General features: G+C 51.1%; 1 protein-coding gene and 1 long non-coding RNA gene across 15 annotated transcripts in view; one reads left to right on the top strand and one right to left on the bottom strand.

Moving 5' to 3' along the window:
• Positions 1-14,029, bottom strand: part of Sez6 (seizure related 6 homolog) — a 47,329-nt gene extending 33,300 nt beyond the window's left edge. Inside the window, exon 1 of one of the 3 annotated variants that reach the window (XM_052755856.1) lies at positions 13,774-14,029. In XM_052755856.1, coding sequence (XP_052611816.1) covers positions 13,774-13,828 — 55 coding nt within the window. In that variant the 5' untranslated portion in view covers positions 13,829-14,029. The remainder of the gene's footprint in view (positions 1-13,773) is intronic. The other 2 variants (XM_052755855.1, XM_052755854.1) reach the window with 2 other exon arrangements.
• On the top strand, positions 5,011-23,951 carry LOC128121305 (uncharacterized). 12 transcript variants are annotated; one of them, XR_008222143.1, is made up of 6 exons: positions 5,015-8,025; positions 8,951-10,004; positions 10,140-10,228; positions 11,535-13,463; positions 15,716-21,594; positions 23,463-23,951. It is a non-coding gene; the product is annotated as an uncharacterized LOC128121305 (long non-coding RNA). The 12 variants fall into 12 exon arrangements; XR_008222144.1 differs by having other exon boundaries at positions 5,011-8,025; positions 8,951-13,463; positions 15,716-20,824; positions 21,380-21,594; XR_008222146.1 differs by having other exon boundaries at positions 5,012-8,025; positions 8,951-10,228; positions 13,276-13,463.
• Positions 23,952-27,484: the final 3,533 nt, after the last annotated feature.

The raw sequence follows: 27,484 nt of genomic DNA on the forward strand, positions 1-27,484 counted from the left end.
TGTTTTGCCTGCATGTATGTCTGTGCAACAATTGTGTAGCTGGTGCCTGCAGAGGTCAGAGGAGGGTGTCAGATCCCCGAAGACTGGAATTATAGATGGTTGTGAGCCACCATGTGCATGCTGGGAATCAAACCTGGGTCCTCAGGAAGAGCAGCCAGTGCTCTTAACCACTGAACCATCTCTCCATTCCCTGTTTTAAAGATTTTAAAAAAGATTTATTTATTTTTACTTTGTGTGTATCTGTGTTTGCCTGCTTGCATATATGAGCACCACATGTGTGCAATGTTCACAGGGGCCAGAAGAGGGCATCAGATTCCCTCCTGGAACTGGAATAACAGATGATTGTTGGCTGCCATGTGGATGATGGAAATCTAACTAGGGTCCTTTGTGAGGGCAGCAAGTGCCGAGTCATTTATCCAGGTCCCATGGAAATGTTCTATGTCTGTGTGTTCAGGATGATAGGGAGCAGGGACATAGCTCAGAAGTAAAATGCTTGCCTAGCATGCTCAAGGGTCCGACTTTGATTTCTAGCATTGCAAAAGGTTAAAGACAAAAGTTAGCCATAGTCACATGAGGCTGAGGAGCATTCTAAATGTGGCTAGTGAGGATGAGGTAGTACATTTTAACTTAATTTCATGTTAGTGACTACTACATACAATGAAAAAATGCAAGGCCTGATCTCCCAACCCAACAATATTCACTACCTCTCAGGAGGGAAGAACCTAAGGTGAGAATCCTGGAAGAGTAAGATTGGAGGGGCTGCAGGGAGCTGGAGAGATGGCTCAGAGGTTAAGCGCACTGGCTGCTCTTCCAGAGGTCCTGAGTTCAATTTCCAGCACCCACTTGGCAGCTCACAACCATCTATAATGAGATCTGGTGCCCTCTTCTGGTGCGTAGGCAAACATACAGGCAGAACACTGTATACCAAACCTTAAAAAATAAATAAATAAATAAAATTGGAAGCTGGAGAGCTGAGGACTCAGGTTGGTCAAGGAAGATGACAAAGAGCCCGAGGACTTCTTCAGGGCTCTCGTGAAGCCCACAGGAGGGCTGGGCCTGTCACCCCTCAGTTCTCTAATGGCATTTGCTTCCCAGCTGTGGCCAATATTCTGTGGGTTGTTGGATGCTTTTTTTTTTTTTAAGATTTATTTATCTTATTTTATACATATGAGCATTTTGTCTGTATACATGTATAAGCACCACCCACCTGCCTGGTGTTCTCGGAGTCCAGAAGAGGGCATCAAATCCCCAGTCATGGAATTACAGATGGTTGTGAGCCACCATGTGGGTGCTGGGATCCAAACCTGAGTCCTCTGTAAAAGCATCAAGTGCTCTTAACCACTGAGCCATCCCTCCAGCCCAGGTTGTTGGGTGCTCAATGGGCAATTCTGAGGACTGGAGCAGAGGCAATTTAAGAAGATCTTGACTTTGTGGAAAGAGCATTTGGCCTCCTGTGATCACATCTAAAGTTGGGGCTGGGCATGTGTGTGTTTCGAGGGATGCCTGCTCTGCTTTTCCTTCCTTCCTCACTGCCCAGTCAGCAGCAGAGGGCAGAGCACCCTGGGGGCAGTCCTGGAGCAGCTGCCCAGGGTAGGACACTCATATTTACCAAGCATCGCTGTGAGCCAGTCACCAACCTTCCCAAGAGCCATCTTCCCTTCAGAACTGTGCTTAGAATCGATATTTTACATTTTTTCATGTGAAGAACTTGAGGCTGAGAAGCAATATGGACCATCCTAGTTCTTTTGAAGGGAAAACGGCCATCAGGATCTGCCTGTTTCACAGCCTGGGATCAACGCTGCTAATGCATTGGTTGCTGCTTCGTTGTGTGTCTGTGTCTTTGTGTGTGTGTCTGTGTATGTGTGTGTATGCATCTGTGTGTGTCTCAGTATATGTGTGTGTATGTCTGTGTGTGTGTGTGTCTCTTTCTGTGTGTGTGTGTGTGTATGCATCTGTGTGTGTCTCAGTATATGTGTGTGTATGTCTGTGTGTGTGTCTCTTTGTGTGTGTGTATGTATGTGTGTGTGTATGTAAATCCAAATATATGCATGGGCCACTAGTCATTACCATTTGCCCTTGCTATGACTATCACAGCCTAGAACCTTAAGCCCAGAAAGACCCTAGGACCCAGCAGAAGGGGATACTGTTCCCCACGAAGGCTGCTGTGGCCCCTTTTTTAACCATCCTCCTTGGACCCTAACCTGACCTTTCCCAGAGCTATCTGTCTTGACAGCTCCCCAGACTCTGAGGAGGCAGGGAGGAGGAGAGGACACTGCTCTGGGCTGCAGTAGTCAGGCTAGCCCTTTTCACTCCAGTGTCCCTTCCCTCCTGTGAGGCTGTGATCAGGGGCCCAGGGTGGAAGGAGCTCCCTGCTAACTGCCACGTTCTCCGCTTTCCAATTTAAAATCTAATACGGTCTCGCCACTGCAGAGCTGGGGGCTGGAGAGGTGATTAATGAGGCCTCTGCTACAGCGTCACCTGCTGCGTTCTACACCTTCCCCTGCGGCCTTGTGTTCTCCCCTCCTGTCTGCCTGCTGGCCCTGGGGACCTGGGGGCCAGAGCCCTGCCTGCCCACTAGTGATTCCTGGGGCCAGGGCCTTAAAGCACTGCCGTGAGAAGTAGGGACCGTAGGATTGGTCCCTGCCCTTGGGACAGGATGGAAGCAATGGAAGGAGCCCCCATCTTGTTACCCTTGCCAGTCTAATCCACTGTTCCTCACCTTGACTGGGCTGTAGCAAACAAAGGGTCTAATTAGGCACTGAGGCTGCCTTTCCTCATGTGGGGTTTCTATCCATCAGTTCTTCTGTCCATCGGCTACCAAAAGCCCCTTCTTCTGTTTAGGATCTTAGGAGCCGGGGGGGGGGGGGGGTGTGTGTGTGTGTGTGCTATCTGCTGGTCCCAAGGCAGAAGTATAGAACAGAGGGGCAGAAGAGCATGGTCTGAGCTGGGTGCTCCGGTCACAGCCTTCCTCCTCCATTACCAAACCATCAGCAGCAAAAGACTGTATTTCTCCGATCGGCAAACCTTGGAAATGTCAGCAGGACAAGAAGTCTGCAGAGGCAGGAACTATGTTCTCCCTGCAGCCAGTAGCTGGACCAGCTCAGCCAGTCCAGGAACAAAGCTCGGGAACAGGGAATGACCAAGAGAGGAACAGCCATTCCCTCCATCTTCTGCCCTCTCCACATCAGCCATGAATAGTCCCTCAGAGCCACCAGACCAGCAAGGCAGAGGCACAAGGTGACAGGGCTGGAAAGCAGCTATCTTCCTGGGCCCCAGACCAGCATCTCAAGGCTGCTGCCCCTCCTACCCCTACCCCAGTGTTCAAAAGCCGCCGCCGCCCCTGAGGCCAATCCCAGCACTTTTGGCCACTTCTGGGAAGGATCCTTAGTGGGTGTACTCCCAAGAGTCCATGAGCTTTGGCTCCTACGAAGGGACTTACTTGGTGCCTGAGGGCCACTCACCTCCCTAACTCTGCCGTCTTTGCCCCCTGATGCTTTTCCTGATGCTGCATCTAGGGGACTACGGATTCAGAAAATGCAATCAAGGAGGAAAGGGTCCCTGGTCCTTGATGCCAAGCTGGACTCCAGCTGCTACTTTGTCTGAAGGTCACTATGGCATCTGCTCTTAGCTGTGGAGGCCTTCTCAGAGCCCTGGCTCCCATGTGGCTGTACTTCTACCACCAAGGGGCTGTGTGACTTTGGGCTTGGCCTACCCTCTCTGGGCCTGTCTGGTTTTTTGTTTGTTTGTTTGTTTTGTTTTTTCTCTAGGTTCTTGATTTCTTAAGAAGTCTTTAGGTGGGAGAGGCAGTTATAACTTTTCTGTTATTGGTGCCCAACTCTGGGAACTGGTAGAGACTCCTGGTGGGCAGAGTGGGGGATTATACCCTGTTACTGGCCGCTCTCCTTCTGCATGCTCTGGAGCCCATCTCCTTTTATCTATCTCTTGGATAGATTTGCTGAGCATTGGAGAGTTAGGCTATGTGTGCACATCTGTGAGAGTGTCTATGTGTGCACGTGCATGTGACGTGTATGCATGTGTGAGCATGCATGTGTATGTGCAAATGCCAAAGCATGTGTATAAGTGAGTGGATGCACATGTGTCTGTGTGTGGGCTTGTGGCATGTTTGTGCTCATGTGTGCATGCATGGGGGGGTGGGACTCAGGTGGGGCTGGAGGACCATGAGAGCCCCACAGTTTCTGAGCACCTTCTGTGCTCTGGCTCTGGATCACTGTTCTCTTGCACTATCTGATAACTGCCCCCAATCCTACAGGTGAGGAAGCCCAGAGAGCTAACCAGTGGCAGCTGGTATGGCCGGGAGGCAGGCCTAGGAGTCTGAGATCAGGACCGAGGACAGATACAGAAACAAAAGGCCTTTGGGAGCAAAGACAGGCTGTGCCCAGAGCTGGGCCTCCTCTGAGGGAGCAAGGGCCATCTCCCTTTTTGGTCCATTGGCTCAGCTCCTGGAACCACTTTGCTCTGTGCTCTTCCAGCTGAGACTAGTTTCCGGGGCCAGTGGGAGCAGCGATGGGGTGAGTGTTTGTTGCTGCTGGGTTTGGAGATAATGATTTGATGGTGGCCTTTGGGTAGAACTGAGCCTTAGTTTGGGCCTGACACCCCCCTAGGAAGTGCGAGGACCATATCAGAGGCCCCTGGATGGGTAGCCTCATTGGGCATGCCTCCCTGCTCTCTGCTTCTTGACCCTTCAGCACCCTCTCCATCTTCCCCAGCTTCTGTGGGGGACTGCCAGGAGCTCTACCCTATTTCCAAACAACCTAGGGAAGAGTTATTTGGAAGGGAGAGTTAAGCCCTGTCTTTGGGGACTCGGTGAGGTGAGAGTGGGGAGCAGAAGGAGAGAAGCCTAGGGTCTTCTTCCAGCGGGTACCACTTGCCACCCACCACCTGTGGACTTGGCCACCCAGTGAGGCAGTGAGGTGGGGTGGGGAGTGGAGGGGGTGGGGAGCAGGGTGCTTTGCCTCTATGTTTTTGTGCGACTGAGGGAAGGGGCCTCAACTTCTGAGCATCCCAGTCTGTGAGGCGCCCCAGGCTTGCCCTGTCCCTCAACTTCCACAGAAATCTTCAGCAGGGAAGGGGGGACAACCCCAGTTTCCTTGAGGGGCTCAGTGGAGCCTGAGATAAGGGGGAAGAATGGTGTAGGCTGGTGGGAAGGGGGAGATAACAGCCCAAGCTGAGGTGTGATCTACTTCCGTAGGTCCCTGCCCCAGAATGCGGAGACAGAGGGCACCAACACCCAGGAACCGATGAAGCCAGACAAGCATGCACAGTCAAGGCTACTTGCATGTCTAGGCTTCTTTCCCCCACAGAATCTTAGGGTTGCTGGCTGCTCAGTTCCCCCCACCCCTCATGCCCTTTCTCTTTCCTCAACCTTGTTTTGACCTCCAAGGACTCTGCTGAGCTGTGTGGATGGATACCTCTAATAGAGAGAGCTAAACTTTCTCCCCGTCTCTTCCTGTCTCTGTTGCTTGAGGCCCAGGGCAGGGAAGGCCAAGGGAGTGCCAGAGTCAGTAACGAGGTTACAGGTACAGCAGGGCTCAGAATCAGGACCAGCCAGCAGTCAGGGCCTCATGAGCACCACCTTGACCTGAGTAACAAGCTGTCTTAGCCTGGGCTGTAGACAGAGAGGGACGGGAGAAAGGTGACTGGACAGTGGGGTAGAATAGGGCTCTGCTACAGGATGGGTATTGAGTGGGCAGTGCAGGAGGGAGGAGAAAGGAATCTGGGTAAATAAATGTGCCAGGGAGCTGACTTTTGCATGCCTTATCGGATACCTCTTCACACTTTTGCATGGAGACATCGGGGGTACTTTGATCCTCAAAATGGGACTTTCCTCCAGTCTCTTTAGCTAGCCACAGAATAGGGTGTCTTGATAGGAGGGGGACTGCCAGCTGCTGGACCAGATGTTTCAAATCACCAGCACATCTCCTGGCTGGATATAAATAATGTCTATGACAACGTCGGCAGAGCAGTGTGCCAGGTGAAGACCCTGAAAAGGTCCATGAACCCGGGCTCTCTGTCTGGATGTCAGTCTCATCTTGCTGGAAGACCTTGTAGGGCTAATGCTCACCCCTGACTTCCTGGGTCATCAGGAAGTCACCCCTCCAGTGACTGCCTGACAAAGAGGCTCCTGACTTGGTGCCCTGTATCTCTCTGGCCATTGGAGGCCCGGCTCCTCCAATAGGGATTCTTGTCTCTTCCCAGTCCCTAACCTCTCTGATTTCCTTTGATTCTATGCTGTCTAGAAAAGAGGTGGGATAGAATCTGGTGCCGTGAATTAATTCCCACTGGCACAGGGAGGTGACATGATTTATCCAAGGTCACCTAGACACCCAGAGCCAGCACAAGGTTTAAACTTGGGTCCTGGCTCTCTGATTAGCTCTATGTTGTTGGAATTTTTCCCTGAGACACAGTGTGGCTCTCCACACTGCCTGATTCTCCCGCTCCCCAGGCACTGGGGACTCCCTAGGCACCTGCTGGCTTGTGGGACCCTGGCCAGACACTCAGCAGGTGGCTGCTTGAGGGACAAAGAGGCTGGTGATCGGCTGCAGAGCTGAGAGGGAGGAGGGAGCAGGGAGAACTGAGGGGGGCAGTGTAGCTGAATCTGGGCTGAGAATCAGGACAGAAGGAGGAAAACAGCATGTAGATAAGATGTAGGGGTGCTTGGTGGTTTGGGGGCTTTCTACTGAGCCTCCCTAAATTCTGCTCTTTCTGACTGATGGGAGGGAGAGGCTTGATTGTAAAGAGAAGAGCCTGTGGGGAAGGGATGAAAGGTGTGAAGGGGCCTCTGAAGGACATGATGAGGTTACTACCAGGGTATGATAGTTCTAGTTAAGCCCTTGGGGATGCACTTTGGGGATGGAGACCCACAACTTGAATTATGCAATGTATTTGGTTTGGTGACAAGCAAGTGGGACCCTGTACCATATCCACCTGTTGAAAGTTACAGGGACACACAGACTCAGCAGAGATGGGAAAGGTTTTTTTGTTTTGTTTTGTTTTTTTGTTTGTTTTTTGTTTTTTGTTTTTGTTGGTTTTTTGAGACAGGGTTTTGGTGTGTAGCTTTGGAGCCTGTCCTGGAACTTGCTCTGTAGACCAGGCTGGCCTCAGACTCACAGAGATCCACCTGGCTCTGCTGGGATTAAAGGTGTGCACCACCACCACCCGGCGAGATGGGAAAGTTTTGATGAAGGACTTCCATCATGGCCTGGCCTGGGGACCCCAGAGACTTTCTGGGCCTTCACAGAATGAGATGGTGATTTCCTGCTACAAGTGAGACAGTGAGGTGCAGAAGGATTCCCGGCCAGGAGTCATCCATCCTTCTGAAGTCCAGGGTTAGTTGGATCTGTAGGTGCCATTTGTCATATCTAGCTCATTCAATTAATATCAGAGGAGAAAACAATAAAAACAATGAAAATAGAAGTCTCTGGTCTACTTAGAGAGGTAGCAAGAGCCGATCTTAGTTATCAAGGCTGTAGCTTGTCTCTAAACCAAGTTCCTTAAGGTCAGGGCTTGTGCTATAGTCTGGCTTTTAATAGGTGCTTGTTTTAGTAGGGATTGCTGAATGGAGAATGGAAGAATGGGTGAATGAACAGATGAGTTCTTGATGGGTAGTATTTGCTGGGTGATCAGGAAAGGGGAGGCGGGAGAGTGGAGACAGACAGAAGGACAGAATGACAGTCTGTAAAGGCAGGGCCAGTTAAAGCATCCTCACTGCCTCTCCTCCCCTCCCTCCCATGCTTCCTCAGTCCCTGCTCATCTCCTGGCAGAGTCCCTTGTTCCTGCTGGTCTCAGTTAGGACCTCCCACCTCACCCCTTCTCTTCCTGCCAGACACCCTGCCAGCCAGACTGCATGCAGGCTCTGCAGCCAGGGCCTGGGATTGTTGTTGGAGATGTGGCAGGTTTGTTTGCTCCCAAGCCCTCCGAGAAATCTCAACAATCAATGGCCAACAACACTCAGCCTGCAGCTGCAGCATCGATCTTCTCCCCGAAGGGCTGGCGGCCGGACGGCAGGTAGGTAGTTGGAAGGAAGCTGGGGAAAGGCTTCGGCCTTCCCGGCCTTCCATCTGGGGCCTGGGCCTCAATAGAGGCTGATGAGGTGGGGTAACCCAAGATCCCAAGATGCCAAGACAGGTGAGACCAGTTCTGTCATTTACCAAGGCTCCCAAAGGGCAGGAGTTACTATGGACCTTTGAGTTGAGATGTGTTCGGTCCTTTGCATTAAGGATAGAGTATGATAAAATGTCTGTTAACCTACTACAATAAAGATTGAGAATAGGCATCACCAGGAAAGCAACTGCCAAGGCCAGAAATGTGTCAGGAGGAAGTTATGGACTATTTATGTCTTGAGTCTGTCAGACAGTATGAGCTTGAACTTGGTCTACAAAAGGCAAGGAATAGCTTTTATTTCATGGAAATGATATGAGGGGCAATGAGAGAATGGATATAAAGCACATAGGGAGCCTGGCATGTAGTTGGTCCTAACAAACATTTGCTATTATTGTTGCCACTGATATTATTTGAATCGTGATGCTCTAGGTTCCTGTTTGCCTATACCACCACTCTTCTCTCGGCTACGAGAGACAGAGTCCTGGCCGATGCAACACCTTGCAAAACGGGTAGTCACTTTGGGGTATCCTTTCTGTTCACTAGCTAGGCAGCCCAGGGTAAGTGACTTAATCTCTCCCAAACTCAGTTTTCCCATCTGTAAAGTGGGGATAGCAACCTCTTACTGTGAACATTAAATAGAAAAGGAGTAGAAAAGTCTTGCTCAGTGAAGCCTGGGCCCCTGTGGGTGAGGGTGTTCTCTGGGCCAGTCGTCACACCACGAATCATGTTTGTGCATTAAGCAAACGAATGATGGACTGAATGGTTGGATGGATGGCTGTACCCCAACACCTGCTGGTTTTTTTTTTTTTTTTTTTTTTTTTTTTTTTAGGAGCTGAGAAAGGTTCATGGACCTGCATTGCTGTCTAGATTAATCTTAGGCTTCCGAGACTCCATTCAAGGGCATATCTGATCTCAGAGCTCCATATTGGTCTCTCCAGGCTATGCAATGGTTTCTGAAGCTTGAACGGATAAGTACACTCAGGAGCCCCAGTCCTTAAGTTCATATGAGGCTTCCCTCTCAGCCAGTTGTGAACTGTGGGAGGGAGGGGCTTTGAAAGGCCAGGCCCTGTGCTTTCCTGTGCTGATTTCTACCCACGCAATTCCTACAGATGTCTTAACATGTATTTAATGTGTGCCACCTACGAGGCCCCAAGCCACTGGGGACACAAGCAGTGGTGGCACTAAGGGATGACTGAGAAAAAGCTTTACCGCATTAAGAATGGCCATCCAGGCCCCGCCCCCTGAACCACCTAAGGCTGATGGCATGACAGCTTAATTTGCAGAAGGGAAAAAAAAAAAAAAAAAAAAAACTAAGTAAAGGCTGTAATTTACAGGCAGAATAATTGGCCAACTGTTAGGGAAGGGGAAAAAAACTCAACATACAATCTATGTAAAAATAGTGTGCTTGCTATGCCGATTCAGCTTCAAGACGCAGTCCCAGCTGCCAGGGACCTATCATCCCATTCTAACCGGAATGCTGACCCCCTAAGCTCCTCCTAAGTAGGAACTCTGGAGCTGCCCGAGATACACGGGATGAGCAGACTCCCTCTTTGCTGGGTTGTTGCTGCTGGAAGGGACATCAAGCGACCAGCAAAGGCTTCTGATCCAACCATCTGGGGACCAGACGGGGCAGCAAACAGACAGTGAGAGCATGGACAAGTCCTCAGACCCAGGCTGGAAGACACACACCACAGAGCAGACGCCTCATGCCAGTTACCCAAGTGCCAGTCCAGCCGTACTTGAAGCATGACGTAGACTAACCAGGCTGGCCGAGGAGGAGGAAAACAAATCAGGCAGAAGGAACATGAAGAGCCCAAAAGCTGTTGAGTCTGAAAAACTGATTTGGAGATTCCTTTGACCTGGCTGGATTAGTCATCTTTCCGGTATGATGTTGCTTCCTGTTGAAACTGGCCTTGGAGACCTCCTGGTACCTGCCTTCTACCTCCTGGCTGTGGACGAGGTCTGGCAGCTTTTCCTCTTCTAGGTGACTCTTATTTATAGAGCTTACCCTCTCATAGGTGAAAAAGCCAGCTTGGCAACTGTCAATTTCATGCAACCATACACTGAAGGCTCCGGAGAGTGGAGGTCTAGTGAAGCCAAGGACATGGTAGGCTGGGCTCTTCCCCGTCTGGGCTGAGAGACTCTTTTACTGAAGTTACCCCTGTCTATCGCCCCTTTTTCTCTCTGGGGAGGTTGGGGGTAGAATAATGAACCCTGATAGCTCTGCCCAAGTGGGGGTGCAGGATTCCTAAGCAGAGCCCCACCTAGAAGATGGACTTGACTGTCGCTAGGAGAGGTGGAGACAAGAAGGGCTGGAGGATTCTGGAGGGTCTGGGGCTGGATGAGAGAGAGGGGAAGGAGGCAGCCTTTCTGACATGCCCCCTCTGTTTAGGCAGACACGTGGGGGGGGCATGGAAGCTCAGTTTCTAATTAAGCCCAGTCCCATTGTCTTCTTGCTCCCCATTAGTGCCCCACAGCATCCCCAAGGCATTTTAAGCTGCCACCCTGCTGAGGAGGCTGGGATGGCCGCCAGGGCCTGCCAAGCTTGATTCACTTAGGCCCGTGAGGGGCCAAAAGCCAACTCAGAGTTAACCGCCTCTCAGAGAGGTCTCCTCAGAAACCCGGCAGGGGTTCCCTACCTGCAATGTCCGCCTCTGGGCCTCCCAGTGGAATCCAAGCTATCTCCCACAGGCCCTTGTCCCCAGGAAAAGCCCTCTTCCTAAAGTGCCAGGCTAGACCACAGGAAGCAGGAATGCTTCTGAAGCAGCCCCAAGACTCAGCACCAACCCGAGCTCCACGGCAAGCAGCAATTAGCATTTTAGGTTAAGTCGGTCCTAGGCTGTTAGCCCTTGCATCAGTGGGGATCCTGGAAGCCAAATCCTTCCTTTTTTTTTCTCCCACACACTATCCTCCAGTTTTTGGAAGAATAAGCAGTTGAGATTTGCTATTTCTGGTTTCCCCCCATCTTTCTACCACACTCTCAAGAGAACTTAGAGAGGTGGAACCCCGGGTCCGAGGTCACATAACTATGGAAGGCAGTTTCTATACCTGGAGACCTAGTCCCACCCCAGTCTTGGCTGCTTTTACCTTCACAATCTCCCCAGGCCACATTCACACACGCAGAGTTTAATTAACTTTATTGATATTCAGAAATTAAGAGAATGACTAAAGGTAATTGCTCATTAAAAATCATTAAACCGACACAGCAGGCCTAGGCAGGCCTGGCTCCTGCCGAACTGTCTTCTCCCCGACTGTGGAAAGACATCCCTGGCACTTCCCAGGGGTTGGGAGGACGCCCATAGTCAGTAATGCCTGTCATACCTGGAACCAATTACATCTAAGAGGCTGCGAAAGAAATGGGGAATTGAGCCCATGGGGTGGGGGCACCACCCATCTATCTTCTTGGTTTTCAGGGCCTCTGCCTCCCCTGGACTACTGAAGGTTGAAGGTTCAGACTGTGACTGACTGCATCCTGTAGCCTGAGTCCCTCTTCTGAGCGAAGCTCTGAGGTCTCCCAGGCTGCAGGGATGCAGGGATGCATCCTCTGGCTGAAAGACTTACAGTGTAAGGCCTTTACTCCTCACATCTCTCCTAAAGTCTCCAGGACTACCAGGAGATAGTCAAGTGAGCTACCTCCCAAAGAAGAGGGCTCAGAACCCTAATGAGTAACCTTCCTCTATGTCGTTGAGATAGGGGCCTCCTGGCCACCCAGCTCTAGGTTCAGGCTCTCTCACCTGTCAGGTTTGCCACTGATTCCAAATCATCTTTTTCTACCTATGAAACCCACCAGTCTGGGCAATCCCACAGCACCCGAGAATCTAATGAATCACAGAAGGACACTGGCTGAGAACAGACTTCTGGCCAGAGTGGGTAAATTCCTCCCAACAAGAACCTCCACACCTCCAGTCTAGGCTGGACTGTCAGCCATACCAGTTTTCTTCCCGGAGACCTGTGGTCTTTTTTTCCAACCTGCAAGGAGCTGACTGGCAGGGACTAGATCTGCACACTAGTGGCTTAACTGGTGAATTGTCACCCAACACTCAGAGCTCCTGAAGTGTGGACATCCTGGGACCTGCAGAATCCAGACCACACTCACACCTTCAGACAAGGACTCCATTGCCAGAGAACCAACACAGACTCTGTTCCCCAGGGAAGGAGCCAGGATGTGACCAGACCCCATACGGGTCCTGAATACAGAGAGAGATCCTTAGATTGTTGGCCCAGGAGATGGATTTCTCTTCATCCCTTCTCATCCCTGGAGTGGGGCTTGTGAAATTCTTCCACCTCCTAGCAAGGTGAACAATACAATCACAAGTTTTCCTAGCCCTAGGAGGAGCCAGTGTGGGCAGCCAGATGGTCTGGGTAAAGACCTGGTCTGCTTGTGGGTAGACCTAGAGGTTCAAAGACGTGCTCCAGCGCCCCCAGGGCAGGAGAACAGCTGCTTGGTGCCAGCTCAACCCAAAACAGCCCTAGCCGGGCTGATCTGACCTCCAAACTCTCGGCCCAGGAAGATGGAGCCCGAAGGTTAGAAATTCCCCTTCCTCCCTCCTCCACAGCAGACGCTAGGAACCATAACCATATGGCGAGGGACTTGGAGTCCCAAGTCCAAGTGCGGTTTCGCGGACCCCACCAAGCGACCAGTAAAAGCGGAGAAGGACCTGAGCAGTTGTAGACTCTGAGACCGCTTGCCTCAGATTACATTAGAATCTTTTCTGCTCCCCATTCATCTTTGCTCCAAACTCCCTTGCTGCCTACTCCAAGGCCAAGCTTTTCTTGACCGAGACCAATGAAGTTGGGACTTGACTCGGAGTCCGGGACTGGGGCAAACGGTGAGCTCCGCCTCCTCTGCCGCTCTGGGGTCGATAGGACCCTGCAGGAAGGCAGACTCAGAGGGAGGCAGCACTCCGGGCATGTGCATGTGTGCATGTATATGTGCAATAAAAGAATTTCGGGGAGGAACAGCCAGTCCCAGGACCTCAGTCGCTGCAGCCCAGCAAAGAGCGAGGGGATGTACAGAAGTCTCCTTGGGTCCCCGAATGTCTCCCCAGAAATGTGCAATAGGTTCCAATTCTGACATGACAGTGCCAAGGCGAAGAGAGGTGAGAGATGTCCTAATCCCGGGTCCCGCCATCACTCTACCCGGTTCCTCTGCAGTGAGGATGCGAGGGGACACAGACTCAGCAGCAAAGTCGAGCGAAGTTTGGAGAGCGGCAAGGGAAGCAGAACGGCGGGCCGTGGACGGTCCGGACTCCGCACCCGCACCGCGATCTCCCGGACCTCCCCACCCTCGCAACGCGCCCTGGCGCCCCTAGACGCCTGGAGTGGAGCGAGGTAGCGCGCGGGTGAGCGTGTGTGTGTGCGGGGAGGGGGTGGCGTGATGAATTGCAGCAGAGAAATCCCATTAGATCCGGGGAGATGATTAAAGGCGAGGTCTCGGCCGGGAGCGAATGGCGGGAGCCGAGGCAGCTTCCCGCCGGTGGAGCCCGCGCCCCGCCCGGCTGGGTCGGCGCCGGGGACAGCGCAGCCGGCGGGACATGGTGCTTGGGAGGGACAACAAGACGCGCAGAGCGAGGCGCTGGGCTGGTCCTGCTTTCCTACCCCTGGGAGTCCGCGCCCGCCCCCGTCCTGTGGCCGGACGCCGGGGTCCCTTACCGTGAGCCAGGAGCGCCAACAGCGAGGGCAGGAGCAGCAGGGCTGCTGGGCGCATGGTGCTGCTTGCGGCCGCGCCCCGGGTCGGGGCCGCGGCAGGGGGACTGGGACTCGGAGAGGCGTGGGCGCGGGGGGAGCAGAGTCGGTCCCCGGGAGAGCAGCGGGGCCGCCGCCGCCGCCAGCGCCTGACAGAATCAGCACCACGGCCAGCGCCTGGCGTCGGCGCCGGGGATCGCCGCGCGGGGCTGGGGGCGGGGGCGCGGGAGGAGCGGCTTACCGTAAAGTCTCAAGCAGAGGCGCAGAAGGCCCGGAGGCAAGAGCACGGGCTTCCGAGCCACGCCAGCCCTGGAGAAAGGACTGCCCTGTTAATGTGGCACACAGCTCCCCCCCCGCCCCCCCCCCGCCGCCTTCCCGAGCTGCCCACGCCCAGAGAAGCTTGCCACCCTCTCCCGAGTTAGCAGCCTCCCAAGGTGTTAGGTTCTAATCAGATTCTCCATTAAAGAGAACAACCCCCTACCCACCTTTTTCCACCCCATCCTGGTACCTGAAGGCTCCGAGGGTGACCAGGGAAGATGCACACCAGTGAGGCAGCTGGTGAGGCCCGCCTGCCCTTGTGGCAGCTCCATCCTGGGCCGATAATGAAGACGGCTTTTGAGTGTACAAAGGACAATAAATTATTACTTTGCGCTCAATAAATGCCAGGGCTCCAGGCAGCTGCATCAGCAGCAAACTGTGCTCACAGAAAAGCTTAATTATCCTGATATTATAGTTAAAAGCCAGTGGCACTTGTGTCCTGGGGAGACATTCTCCACTTGGTAGGAGACAACCTGGGTCAGGCTGTGGAGTGCTGAAGGCACCCTGGTCCCCATGCAGTCCTGGACTTCCAGATCCTGCTACCTTTATCCCCTCTGTGGGACCAGAACAGCCACAGTGACACAGATCTTTTGTGCCAGTACCAGCTCAGGTCTTGGAACTGATGGAGAAAATGGGGTAAACATGAACATCAGGGGTCTTTATGGCTGTTTTAGTTTTACATTTTCATTTAATTGCTTTTTTCCCCCAGTGCTAGGAACCAGGGCCTCCCACATGATCTCATACTTGATAAAAAGGCGCTCTTACCGCTGCACAACCTTGCCTGCTGGAAAGAATCCCAGGCAGCAGGTGGCATGTGGGATTACCTGGGGAAGATGCTAGGAGAGGATTTTTGGACAGTTGTTTGGAGAAGTCCTCTAGGGTTGTTTCAGATGGAGGGAAACTTTAAAGGAGGGACAGTAACCAAAAGGCTATACCATTCAATAGTATGGACAAACAAGATTCAGTGACTCTTGGTGATCTGAGGAGCCTCCGGAAGCCACAGGCCAACAGCAGGCTAACCGTAATTGTACAGAACTTGAGCCTGCAATTTAGACCCAAGGGACCGTGGTTAGGCTTGCTAGGGGTGTTTCAATGGACGCAAAAGACACCGCCATGCGGCTGATGTTAAAATCTGTAGAGGAACCCAATCACTGTCCACCGCATTTCCTCCGTCTCATCCTGGAAGTGGGTGACTTCTGACCAAAGTTTCAGTCCCCAGAGAGTCTTTTGGTCCTTACGGTCTTCCAGCTCTGCTCCTTTGATTCTCTGTAGATCCTTTTGTGGGCTCTGGGGAGCCACTTTGCCTCTTGTGAAGAGTCCCAGGCAGCAGGTGGCATGTGGCATTACCTGGGGAAGATGCTAGGAGAGGATTTTTGGACAGTTGTTTGGAGAAGAGAAGAAAAAGGGGAGACTAGCAGCAGCTGGGAGGAAGGAGGCCTTTGATGAAAGGAGCCTAAGTGAGGAGAAGCCAGGAAAGAGGGGTGGAGGGAGAACAAGAATTACTGACGGAATCGGGGAACAGGCACAGAAATGCCTGTCTGAAGTCTGAAAACGGGCAGGGGTCATGAGATTCTGTTTTTCTTCCTTATAGGTATTCCTGAGTGCTTCCCACATCCCTGGGTCCCTCAGGACCACACAACTCTGGGGTGAGCCATAATGCAGGTTAAACCGTATACATCAGGAAGGTTCATAGTGACTTAAAGGCTGCTGGTGGTCTCACTCAACTGTGCCTGGATTGGGCACTGCCTATAAGAAGGAAGGTAAGCATGCTCTCTGGAAACCTGTAACATGACCTTCCCGACTGCCTGAGCACTCAAGAGTGGTCCATTGGAGACTACAGTCCCAGAATACAGCACTCTCCCCTGAACCCAGAGGATGGGTCTGTGCTACATGATTGGAATAACAACAAAGCTTGAGGTCACTCTTTACAAAAGATCTGGTAAGCCTGGCTTCTGTGGAATGGGCTCCATACAAGGTTGAGGCAGAGCCTGGACCAAGCTAAGAAGCAGTAGAATTTTTTGGTAAGCATCTCTTCTCATGCTTTTCAAAGGGCCCATTCTTCCTAGAGCTTGGTATTACCCATAACTGAGGACAATAAAATACCCAAGGGGACATTCATCCATATTCAAGGCTTACAGTTTGAAAGTTTACTCAATTCATATACACATTAGAGAGTGGCATGGGCCAGTGAGCTGGCTCAGTGGGTAAAGGCACTTGCTGATGACTAGAGAACCAATTCCTGTAAGTTATCCTTTGGCTTCTGTGTACACACACACACACACACACACCCCAACCTAGGATGACCTGCAAGGCCCTTTTCCTGTGTCTATACCTAGCTGTTTGCTCTCAGAGATTCTGATTTCTCCTGTGTAATCTGATCACTAAATTACTAGTTGTTGACTTGGTGACTGACTACATGGCCTGTGTGCCCTCTACTCAAACCTAGCACAGTGACCAGCACATCCTAGATGTTCAGTGAATGTTGTGACTACATGGGGGTGTCTAAAGCCTGGGGCAGACCACTGATGCCATATGAAAGCTGTGAGACAGGGGCATTGCTTTAAGTCAGTGAGGGTTTCCCACAGCAGATGGTGAAACCAAGTTGAATCTGCCTATGTTTCAGTGACTGGAGGAGGGAGGACAGCGTGGGGGTGTGGCTTATGTAGCCAGCAACGTGATGGAAACTGCCAGATAGCTGAGGTCAGGAAGGAGACTGGTTCAGCAACGCTGAGCCCCCACAGGAAAGTGTGAGGAAGGGCTGGAGTCATCTGTGGCTGGGCTGTAGGAGTTTTTTGTTTTTGTTTTTGTTTTTTTTCAGTCATCTGAGTGACAGGTTGTTCTTGGTGGCTACCTTGAAGGAATTGCTTCATTATGAAGGTATACAAACTAAAACATATCAGTCTGGCATCATTTGGGTGGGTTTCGGGCACTGAGAACCCTGGGAAGAATGGTACTTCACTGCTAACCCAGGAGGAAGGCTACTACAGATTAGGGTTGACAGCCAGAGAGGGGGCTCCTAGCCACTGCCCAGACAGGAGTGGGTCTCTAACCACTTCCCTGGGGAAGCCAGCCTCACTTCTCCAATTCTAAACAGGCTCTCAGCTCATGGGGTCACAGGCATATTGGTGACTTGTTTTGAAGTCTCTGCTGGGATGACACTTGCTTTCTGATCAAGAAGAGGGGGGAAAAATCCAAATCCATTCTTCTCCAAGACAGCTTTCAAAGCAAAGAGAGCATCCAAAGGGGTTTAGGGTTTTAGGGGGGGCAGGGGAAGGGGGCTGCGACTTTATCTCAGGGCCTATATGGGCACAGCTTTCTATTCACCGCCACCATCTTCTTGGAGTATGTCCACAGACTCAGTGGCTTCTGGCACTGCCAGGGATGTCAAGCCTGGTTTCCTGGGTTACTCAAAGTCAATCAGCCAAGGGTCCTGGCTCTGAGCATTCGCTCCCACTCCAGGAATGGGACCAGATCACTGTGGCAAGAGCTAGGGTGCACTGAGACAGCAGCAGAAAGCGGTTTGATGTGAACAACTTTCCATCTCCAAACTCAGGCCTCCAGCCTGCCCACCACCCCCAGCCGAGGCCTTTGATCCTCCACAGCGCCATGAATGTTTAATGCCACTAGCTGGGCAGAAATGAGGAAGGTGCTGGAACATGCAGACTGGAGACAGGACTTGAGATCCATCCTGTTGGCTAAATTATTTGCACCCAGGAGCCCTGGGATGGGTGGGAGGAGGCCCTCCCCCACCATGTGGAGGGAGAAGTCCCAGGGTTCAAGTCCGTGGCACTCATAAATGAAGCTCTTTGAAACCAGGATGGGACTGAAACTGAAATGAAGAATCAATTGTAGAAGCCCAATTCTCCTCCCCCTCACCCCCCCCCCCACCTTCCCACCCCCCGTTTGATTGAAGGAGAAAGATAGAAAGTTAAATGACAATCAAATGCAAATACAGCTCAACAAACACCACAGCAATTACCAGGCTCAGGAAACACATGGCTTTTGCAGGCAGCAGGGGTTGGCAATTTGGAAGCCTGGGCCTGTGCAGAGGTGACGGGCATGGGGCTATTTTAATGGACAGTTAAATAGATGCAAAAACCTTGCATCTAGTTTGCATACATGCTGATGAGTGGGGAACTGGGACCCAGGGAGGTAATGCTACCCTCACAGCTGCCTGCCGGTTGTTTTAGATGGGAAGGGACGCTGAGTGCTGGTGAGGCAAAGCCAATTTGAGTTCCTGGCCAGTCTCTTTGGTCCTATGCACAAGCTGGTACTGAGGTATGAGGATTGAAGTTGAAGAGAGTCCATGGGGTCCTCCATGAAAGGGCTCCAGGCACTGGCCTTCCAACAACCCAGAGGCTCGGGTGAGAGTGGCCTTCTCCTCAATATTTGCATAATGCTTTGCATCTCATTTGAATGCTATTAATTTGGTGTCAGGCTAGGTTGGCACGGTGTAAGAAAGAGAACAGCTGGCCTTCTCCCTCCCCTCTGTACCCCGGGGCTTACTCTTCACATAGCCCTCCCCAACCTCAGAGACAGAGGCCTCCACTTCCACTTCCCCCTCCATGTTCCCTGACACACGGAAAGTCTCTTAGGCAAACCAACTCCTAAAAGCCAAGGCCACCTATACTGTGGCCGGTTGCAGAGTTATGCTGAAGGAAGAAGAAATGGTCCCCAAGGGCACCCTTGCCAGACCCAGAGACACCATGGAGGATGCTGGGGGCCTTCGTCTCCCCAAGCAATCAAAGCAGCTTGGCTTGGAAAGTGTCCAAAGATAATAACCAAGAGAGGGAGGGAACAAAGACAGGTGATAATCTCAGAGAAATATGGAAGGCTCTGGAAATAAAATCCTCTGAACTCAGTTGTCCTAGTGCCTGAACTGACATAAAACACATCCGCCAGAGGCATTGGGTTTACGGTGCTGCTCAGGGGCTGGGGACTCAGCACCGGGTTGTTGGCCAAGTGGTAAGGAAATGGGTCACCTGGTGGGTTAAGCTCTGGAGAAGATGGAAGAGGCCTTAGGCACACCATTTAGACTTCCTAGGTCAATGGGCACCAGGGATTCCATGGTGATCTGGAAATGGTGGCCCCAGAGTCAGGCTTGCCAGTTGGCTGAAACACCCTCTCAAAACAGCCGAGTCCTGGGATAGGGAAATGGCTCAGTTGGCGGAGTGCTTGCCTAGCATGCCTGAATCCCTGGGTTCAGTGCCCAGCACTACATAAGCTGGGCGTGACGATTCATGCCTATAATCCCAGCCAGCCCTCAGATGGTAGAGGTGGGAAGATCAGAAGTTCAAGGTCAACCTCAACTGTATATCCAGCTTGGGGTCAGTCTGAGCTATATGAGACCCTGTCTCAAAGCACCCTCCCCACTACAGTTCTCTCTCTGGGGAGGGGATTGCGGCTGGAATGACCCCTCAGATGCAGATGCTGGGGCCAGCGCCATTCACTTCTGCTGATACAAGGCAGGAGAGGGTTGGTGTGAACAAACAGCCCATCCAGGTTGACCTTACACCTGACCTCACACCACCGTCTCTGATAGCTGCCCAGCCTGGGCCAAAGCGAAGGCACAAGAGTGTTTGTTCTCCTTATGCCCGAGGCAGGACTGGGGGGGGGGGTTGGTTTGAATAATATGAGAGAATAATCATGTCTCCCCTTTGGAACAAACCCTTCTATGAAGCTTTGCAATTGTAGAAGGCATGGGCTCGTAGCTGATTCACATTTTACAGAAAGGCCTCAAGTATTTCCTCTTTAAAAAGATTGCCACATGCATTGAAAGCAAATTCACAATAGATCTGTCTATTCTCCATTTAAAGGGAGTCAGGCCCTGAGTTCAGTGGGTTTTTTCTTCTTCTTCTTTACCTTTAAAAATAATAATAGCTCCATTTATCATTTCCTGTTTGAGGGCATTAAACTAGGGGATTTAACAACACCTTCATAACAATCCTATGAGGCAGGCACAAAGCTGTCATTGTCTCCATTGTACAGATAGGGACATTGAGGCCCCAGGAGACTTGGCGATTGATTCACAGCTACTTAATGGTATAGTTGTGCTATACTGTGAAAGTTAGGAAGAAAGGCATGTGTCAGTGGGCCTTTGTGGAGCAGGTGACAGAGGGGTCACAGGTTCTCTGGGCCAGGGCTTCTGCCCAGAGTTCATCTGTAGGGGACTAGGCCTAGAGGGTCACCCAGGAACAGGGTCTGGGGGGGTAGCTGCTTAGAACCAATAGGGATGGTTGGTTCTATAATTCAGCCAGCAGATATTCAATTAAATGGCCAGCACTTAGCTGGGATCCAGAGCAGACTTCAAGTGCTCCATATCCTCAGAGACAGCACTCAGAAGCATCTGGCTGAATGCAAAATGGAGATGTGGCCGTGTGGCAGAGAATGAGGAGCCATTCTCTTGTGTGGCCAAAGCTTGTGTGGCCTCTCGGTTCCCCACAGACCTCTCCACCTGTCTCTCCATTTATCCTTCACTACAGACCCTGGCCATTCATTATTCTCAGTCACTTGTCTACAGAATGAGGAAGCCTTTGTTGAACACTTTGTGTATGCCAGGACCAGAGTCCTCAAGGAGCTCTCCAGCCTCGGTCAGAAGATGGAGTCCTAACACGCTGTGGTACAACATCGCTGTCTCTACAAGGCTCTGAAGGTCATTGAGATGCAGCGTCTCCCTTGGACCTTGCAATCAGAGACTAGGGTACATATCCCTTTCAGGGAGATCGTCTAGCTACAGATCTTCCAGGTGTCTAACCCTAATCCTTCCTGCTGTAGAAGTAACCCATTTCCTACAGCCCCACAGTGTGGGAATGGGTTTGTTGTTCCTTTTCCTGGACCCTTTCTTTGAGTGCCAGCACAGTGCTGCCCCATGAGACCCCAGGTGGAGTGTCAGAAGCGCTCGTTCTCCCTCGAGGTCCCTAAGGAGCCAGCTGCAGGCCTGCCTCCCGCCTCTTCATTTTCTGGGCAGGAATATAGGACACAAATCTCAAATGGTGCTCAATTCGAGCTGTGCATTCCCATCCCCGACTCCTCTCCTTGAACTACTTGTCCTCTGATTGTGACATCACAATGGTCTCTATGGCAACCGATTGTGAGGTCATTGGTCCTTAAAGCCACAGAGTCTGCAGGTACAGACAATGCCTGGAGAAAAGAGAGGCTATAAAATAACACACCCAAGAGTTAGAGATCCTTCTCCCTCCAGAAATAGCAGGGCTTCCAAACCAACGCAGGGGGGACTCTGTCAATCTGTCCTCAGTGAGGCCACAGGGGTGACTTCCGAGGACAAAGCCTGTGCGACACTGTTCACCCAGAGGCTGCAAGAACAGGCCTCGAGTTCAAGTGATCCCAGCCTTATGCCTGCATCAGGCGTGCTTCTGAGTCTCCATGTCTTCACCTATGAAAGGAAAATCGTGTCACCAGCCTCCCAGATGTGCATTCAGCGAGAAGACCCACAGGAGGACATGACACACGGTTGGTAATCATTAAATGCTTTTTATATTCCCTACCTCCTCTGTCCTTAGCCTGAATTCTAAAATTTAATTATATATTTTTATGATTTATAATTATATATATTTAAGGTAGGTGATATTGGTTGGCTTTTTAAAAAACTATTTATGTATGTGGGTGTTTTGCCTACATGTATATCTATGTACCACTTGCATAGCTGCTGTCCATGGAGGCCAGAAGAGGGCATCAGATTCCCGGGAACTGGAGTTACAGACAGTTCTGAGTCACCCTGTGGGTGCTAGGAATCAAATCTGTCATCTGAAAGAGCAGCCAGTGCTCTTAAACACCTGATCACCTGTGTCTTTCTCACTGGTCACTATTGCTGTGTGAAGACATAGGGCAGTGTTTAGAGCAGGGTTCAAATCCCGCCTCTGTTACTTCTCAGCTTTAAGCCTTTGAGCCAGTTCCCACACCTCTGGACCTCAGTGTCCTTGACTATAAAATGAAAAATAGAAATAGCATTGTCTAGGCTGAAAGGAAGCTGCTTGAGCAGCACAACAGCATGTCAAAGCAGGGCGGATGGTCTTGAAGTCTGCTTGAAGGTCTGCAGCAGGTCAGCTCTGTCTTGAAGGCCCTAACTTCTGTCTCAGCAGCCTCACAGGAAGTGGGAGTTCCTCACAGGAACTGGAGAGCCAGGAGCCTCAGGACAGGACCACAGGGAAGCTGCCTGCCCGAGAAGGGTCACTGTACCCTTTCTGGGTCCCCCTGGTGCAGTACCCTGTCATGCTACCTGTCTTAGGCCAGTCACAGGGGCTGTGTGATCCCTGCTCAGGAGCATCCATGACTCACTGAGAAGGCCAAGCTAGAGCCTGACACGGGGCAGGGCCTCAGTCATGGTTAAGGTTCGGTGAAGGCCAACATCAGACAAGCTAATATTGTTTCTCTGAATATCCTGGACCAGGCTCTGCCCTCAGCATTTTATATAGCCAGTCCCTATAACAACCAATAGATGTGTGTTATTATTCTTATCCATCATTGTTCTTTTGTTTTTTGGTGGTACTGGGGGTTTAACAGAGGGCCTCATACACATTAGGCGAGTGCTATGTCTCAGCTAGATCTCCAGCCCCACAGGTTGTTTTACTTGTTTGTTTGTTTGTTGTTGGGTTTTTGGTTGTTTTGTTTTTCTTTCTTTCTTTTTTTTTTTCAGCTTCCTTTTCAGAGACAGGGTTTCTCTGTGTAGCTTTGGAGCTTGCTCTGTAGACCAGGCTTTGTTTTGAGACAGGGTCTGTCTCTATAGCTCAGGCTGGTCTCCAACGTGTAGCAATCTTCCAGTCTTTGCCTCCTGAATCCTGGGATCACAGGGTTACAGACATGTGCCACCATGTTTTTAAGTGATGATGATGAGGATGGGTTACATTTGTTTAGTTAGTTAGTATGTGTGTGTATGTTCATGCGCCTGCACGGTGCACGTGTAGAGGTCAGAGAACAACTTTTGGAAGTTGGTTCTCTCCTTTTGCCATGTAGATCCTGGGGATCAAACTTGGCTTGTCAGGCTTGGGGGTAAGTGCATTTACCTGCTAAGCCATCTCACAAGCTCTCTGTTTTAAAATAACGAAGCACAGAGAATGAGTGATTTGCCCAATGTCACATAGATAGTATGCAATGATGGAGTTAGTATTTAAGCCCACACACTCTATTGTTGTTGTTATTATTATTATTGCTACTACTATTATTACATTTTGTTTCTCCTTTTTTTAAAAAAAAAAACATATAGACCTGGCTGCCTTAGAACTCCCTATGTAGATCAGATTGGTCTTGAACTCATAGCAATCTGTCTCTGCCTCCCAAGTTCTGGCGTCACAGACTTTTCTTTTCTTTTTCTTTTCTTTTAGATAAGGGTTTCATGTATCCTGGCCTGACCTGGAACTTGCTATTTAGCTGAGGACTTCTGATGGTCCTGCCTCCACCACTGGAGTTCTGGGATTGCAGATGTGCATCGTCACGCCTGGCTGATGAGGTGATAAGGCTTCAGGAATGCTAGGCAAGCCCTACCAACTGGGCTTCAGCCTCCTCTGAACCCACACACTTAATTCCCACTTTACCCACAACCCCGCAGCTCCTGCCTGTCCAGTCGGCCGTATCTGCCTAGGCTCTCTCCCAGCTTTTCCTCTTACTCCCTCTTCTTCTTCTGATCTATTCCCAGTGCAGCCCAAAGAATGCAGATTCTCTACCTGCCTCAGTCACCCGCCTCCCGCTTCCCTCAAGCAAAGCTTTCGGCTGCGCCACCACAGCAGGAGCCACCACCGGATCCCTTGCTTATTTCAAGTCCTCCTAAAGCTTGTTGAGTTCTTAACTTATTAAAGATAAGCACATGGAAATAGGGAGCAAATCTCTTTATTTATGACATAATCTCCAGCCCAGAAAAGCGGCAGGAACAGTGTTGCCTATATTAGGGAACCAATAGGAAAAAAATCAATTAGATCCGCCACAGCACTTCACTATTAACTTTCTTCTGATGTTTCTCTTAGGGCTGGTCGTGGGGGTCTCTGCAGTGGCTAAGCTAGAGGACAGAGGAGAGCTTTGTAGGAACAGGGGGTGGGGGTGTCACAGGGAAGAGAATAGGGCAGACTGTCAGGCAGGCAGGAAGCCTCTCCATCCAGCCTTACCTTCACTGTCCAGACCTCAGCCAGGAAGTCCTTATTGATTTTTAACTTCAGTGTTTCTTGCTGTGACTTCGGCTCGGCTTCGGTGGGATGGGTCCTGGGAGTCAGCTGGTAGTCTCTGGTAAACGATCCTCGAGTCTGACCACATTTCTGCTGGGTGAAGGTGAAGTCCTCTCCAGGACCGATATGCTGCACAGACTCCTCTTGACTGGCGGTCCTTGGAATTGTGCCCTGTCTCTGTCCTCAATCCACCGGTATGTCTCCAGGAGCAACTTCCAAGAGATCCCCCAGGGGCAGGGCATTTCTGAGGTCTCCAGTGAGGGGGTGCCCAGCTCCATGGCCACTCCAGACTTCACCTCAAAAGCAGGTCACCATAGCTTCTCGAGTCCGTTTGCAGGCTTGTACCAAGTACTCAGTCAACACTCATTGAATTAACCTGCGCTTCAGTCCCTCGGCTGCCCGCTTACTCCATGTCTAGGGTGAGAAGGGCAGGTGTTTATGACCAGAAGTAGGGGTCCTCTGATGCCCCCTGCACCGGAATACTGCCCAGAGGAGCCCTCTAGTCTTGCGCTGTCAGATCTAGATTTTTGATGCGGAGCAGCGACTTTGAGAAGCCACTTTACAGAGGAGCAGTCAGGCTCAGGGCCTGGGGAGAGGGCCCAGGGGGTAAAGTGATTTCCACACAAGCATGAGGACCCAAGTTCCATCCCTGTGCCCATGTGAAAACCAGGTGTGGAGGACCCTGGAGAGATGGAGAAAGGTGGATCTGGGTCTCACTGGCTGGCCAGCCTAGCCGAATCCACAAGGTTTGTGCCAGTGAGAGACTCTGTTTCTAAAGATATATTTAGGGGTGAGGGAAAAAAAAGACATATTAAAAAAAATGGCTAGAACCCAATGAACAACACCCAAGGTTATCCTCTACCCTCCTCATACACATGCTACTCACATGCAAACACATACAAAGAAACAGACTCAAACGGAAGCAACCTAAGATTTTAAGCAGATTAATATCGTATGTCCACGAGGAAGTCTCTCTTGAAGTCTACCCTAAAGCTTTCCTGTTCCAGCAGTGCTTGCGTCTTCTCAGTCCTATAGAAGTAGAGGATGGTGTTCTCACCCATGCAGACTTCTCTCTGTCCAGGCATGTCCAGCAGCAGCACTTTGCACATTGTTGATTTAAAATGAATACTAAACACAGAACCTCATAGAGGCCAGCCCTGCAGGGCAGGCAATGAACCCACCCTCTTCATGCCTGTTCATTATTATAATTAATATTGAGCTGGGGTTGGTGGTAACCTCGGCCTTGCTAGGTATTTGGGCTGTTTCAGAAGCTTTTCCAGATCAATGACAGACAGCTCCGAATAGATAAACTCCCCGCCACCCAGACGAATCAATCGCAACCCTGCCGTCACAACAAGCCCAAGAAATCAATCTGATTGCAGGCATCGTGGTAGCTCAGCACTGGGCAAGCTGGTTTTAATTTCCATGCAGCTGAAACTCAGTTTCCTGTGCACACGGGAGCATCCCCCTCTTCCAGCTGGTGCTCCACCCCTGGGCACAGCTGGTGCTCCACCCCCAGGCACAGCTGGTGCTCCACCCCCAGGCACAGGAGACCTTCGGAGGGCTTAGGCTAAGGGGCCAACAGAATCAAGGTCCAGGTGACCTTGAAGAGCTTATGACTTTGAAACTCTTGAGCCCCCGGGTCCAGAAGCAGCTGACTCAGACCCAAAGCTGGGAACTTTGTTTTGCTGGCTTCAGCTCCAGTTTCCGCTGCCCAATGCAAAAAAAAAAAAAAAAAAAAGCAGCAGGCCTGGAGGCTCTTCTGGGCTGCCTCCCAAGCAGGCACTGCAGAGGTATGCTGCCTACCTCAGGAGCCACCACAGGAACTTCTCTCAGTGTTGGAAACTGGCCTTGTCTAGTGAGATAGTGATTTGGGAGTGCTTGGTTTTTGCCTGGACACTAGGCTGTATATTTTACACACATCTTTTTGGAGTGCAAAAGATCAAACCCCGGGTCTTGCACACACTTAAGCAAGTGCTCTACTTCTACTGAACAACATTCTCTACTCTTGGGTTTTGTTGTTGTTGTTGTTGTTTTGTGAGTCAGGCTCACTGTGTAACCCTGGCTGACGTTGAACTCATGAACTCACAGAGATCTCTCGGTCTGCCTCCTGAGATCAAAAGACATGTACCACCGTATTGTTCTTGAGATTTTGAGACAGGGTCTTTGCTAAGTAGCCTAGGCTGCCTCAGACTTTCTCTTTTAGTAGTAGCAAGACTAGAACCCAGGGCCTCCCCCATGTTAAGAAAGTGCCCACTCAGTGAGCACTGCACTATATACTTAGCTCCATAGCCCGTGTGTGTGTGTGTGTGTGTGTGTGTGTGTGTGTGTGTGTGTGTGTGTGTTTCTGTGACGGGTAGTAGGGGGTGGGTGGGAAGGTGGAGGGGTAGAACTTGATGCAAGGTGTCTTCCTCTATTGCTCTCCATCGTATTTCTTTTCTTTCTTTCTTTACTTTTTTTTTTATGGTTTTTCGAGACAACGTTTCTCTGTGTAGTTTTGGTGCTTGTCCTGGATCTCGCTCTGTAGCCCAGGCTGGCCTTGAACTCACAGAGATCCGCCTGCCTCTGCCTCCCGAGTGCTCGGGCTAAAAGCATGCACTGCCACTGCCTGGCTCCATCATATTTCTTGAGACTGATCAATCACTGAACTTGGAGCTCACTGATTGGCTAGTCTGGCTGCTCAGCAGTGCCAGAACTCTGCCTAGCTTCCTCCTCCAATGCTGGAGTTACAGGTGGTCTGTTGCACCAGACTTTTCAGGGGACACTAGGGATCAAAAGTCAGGACCTCCTGCTTGAACACCCCTCACTTCACCCGTGAGCCATCTCCTCGGTGCCCTCATTTGCATAAAAAAACCCCAAAAAACCAGAGTCTCACTAAGTATTCCAGGCTAGCTTTGAACTCACTTTGTGGACCAGGCAGATTTTGAACTGACTGAGGTAGCTTGGCATTATAGTACCTTGCATGAGGCACTGGCAAGAAAGTCTTAAATCAGGATTCCTCTCACTGGGAAGGCGAGGCCACAAAAACAAAACAGTTGGGGTCAGATGTCTGTGGGGCTTGGTGTTCCTCACAGCCCTAGCTCCAAAGCAGTCTCCAGCCTTGCCTCAGAGCACGGGTGGGGCTTTCCTAACTCCAGCAATGCCTCAGCCACCAGCCCCTCAGCCTACTGTGGAGAGTGTGTCCGTGGTGC

The sequence above is a fragment of the Peromyscus californicus genome, unplaced genomic scaffold, assembly GCF_007827085.1.
Source record: "Peromyscus californicus insignis strain IS unplaced genomic scaffold, ASM782708v3 Scaffold_3__1_contigs__length_106647218, whole genome shotgun sequence".
NCBI lineage: Eukaryota > Metazoa > Chordata > Mammalia > Rodentia > Cricetidae > Peromyscus > Peromyscus californicus.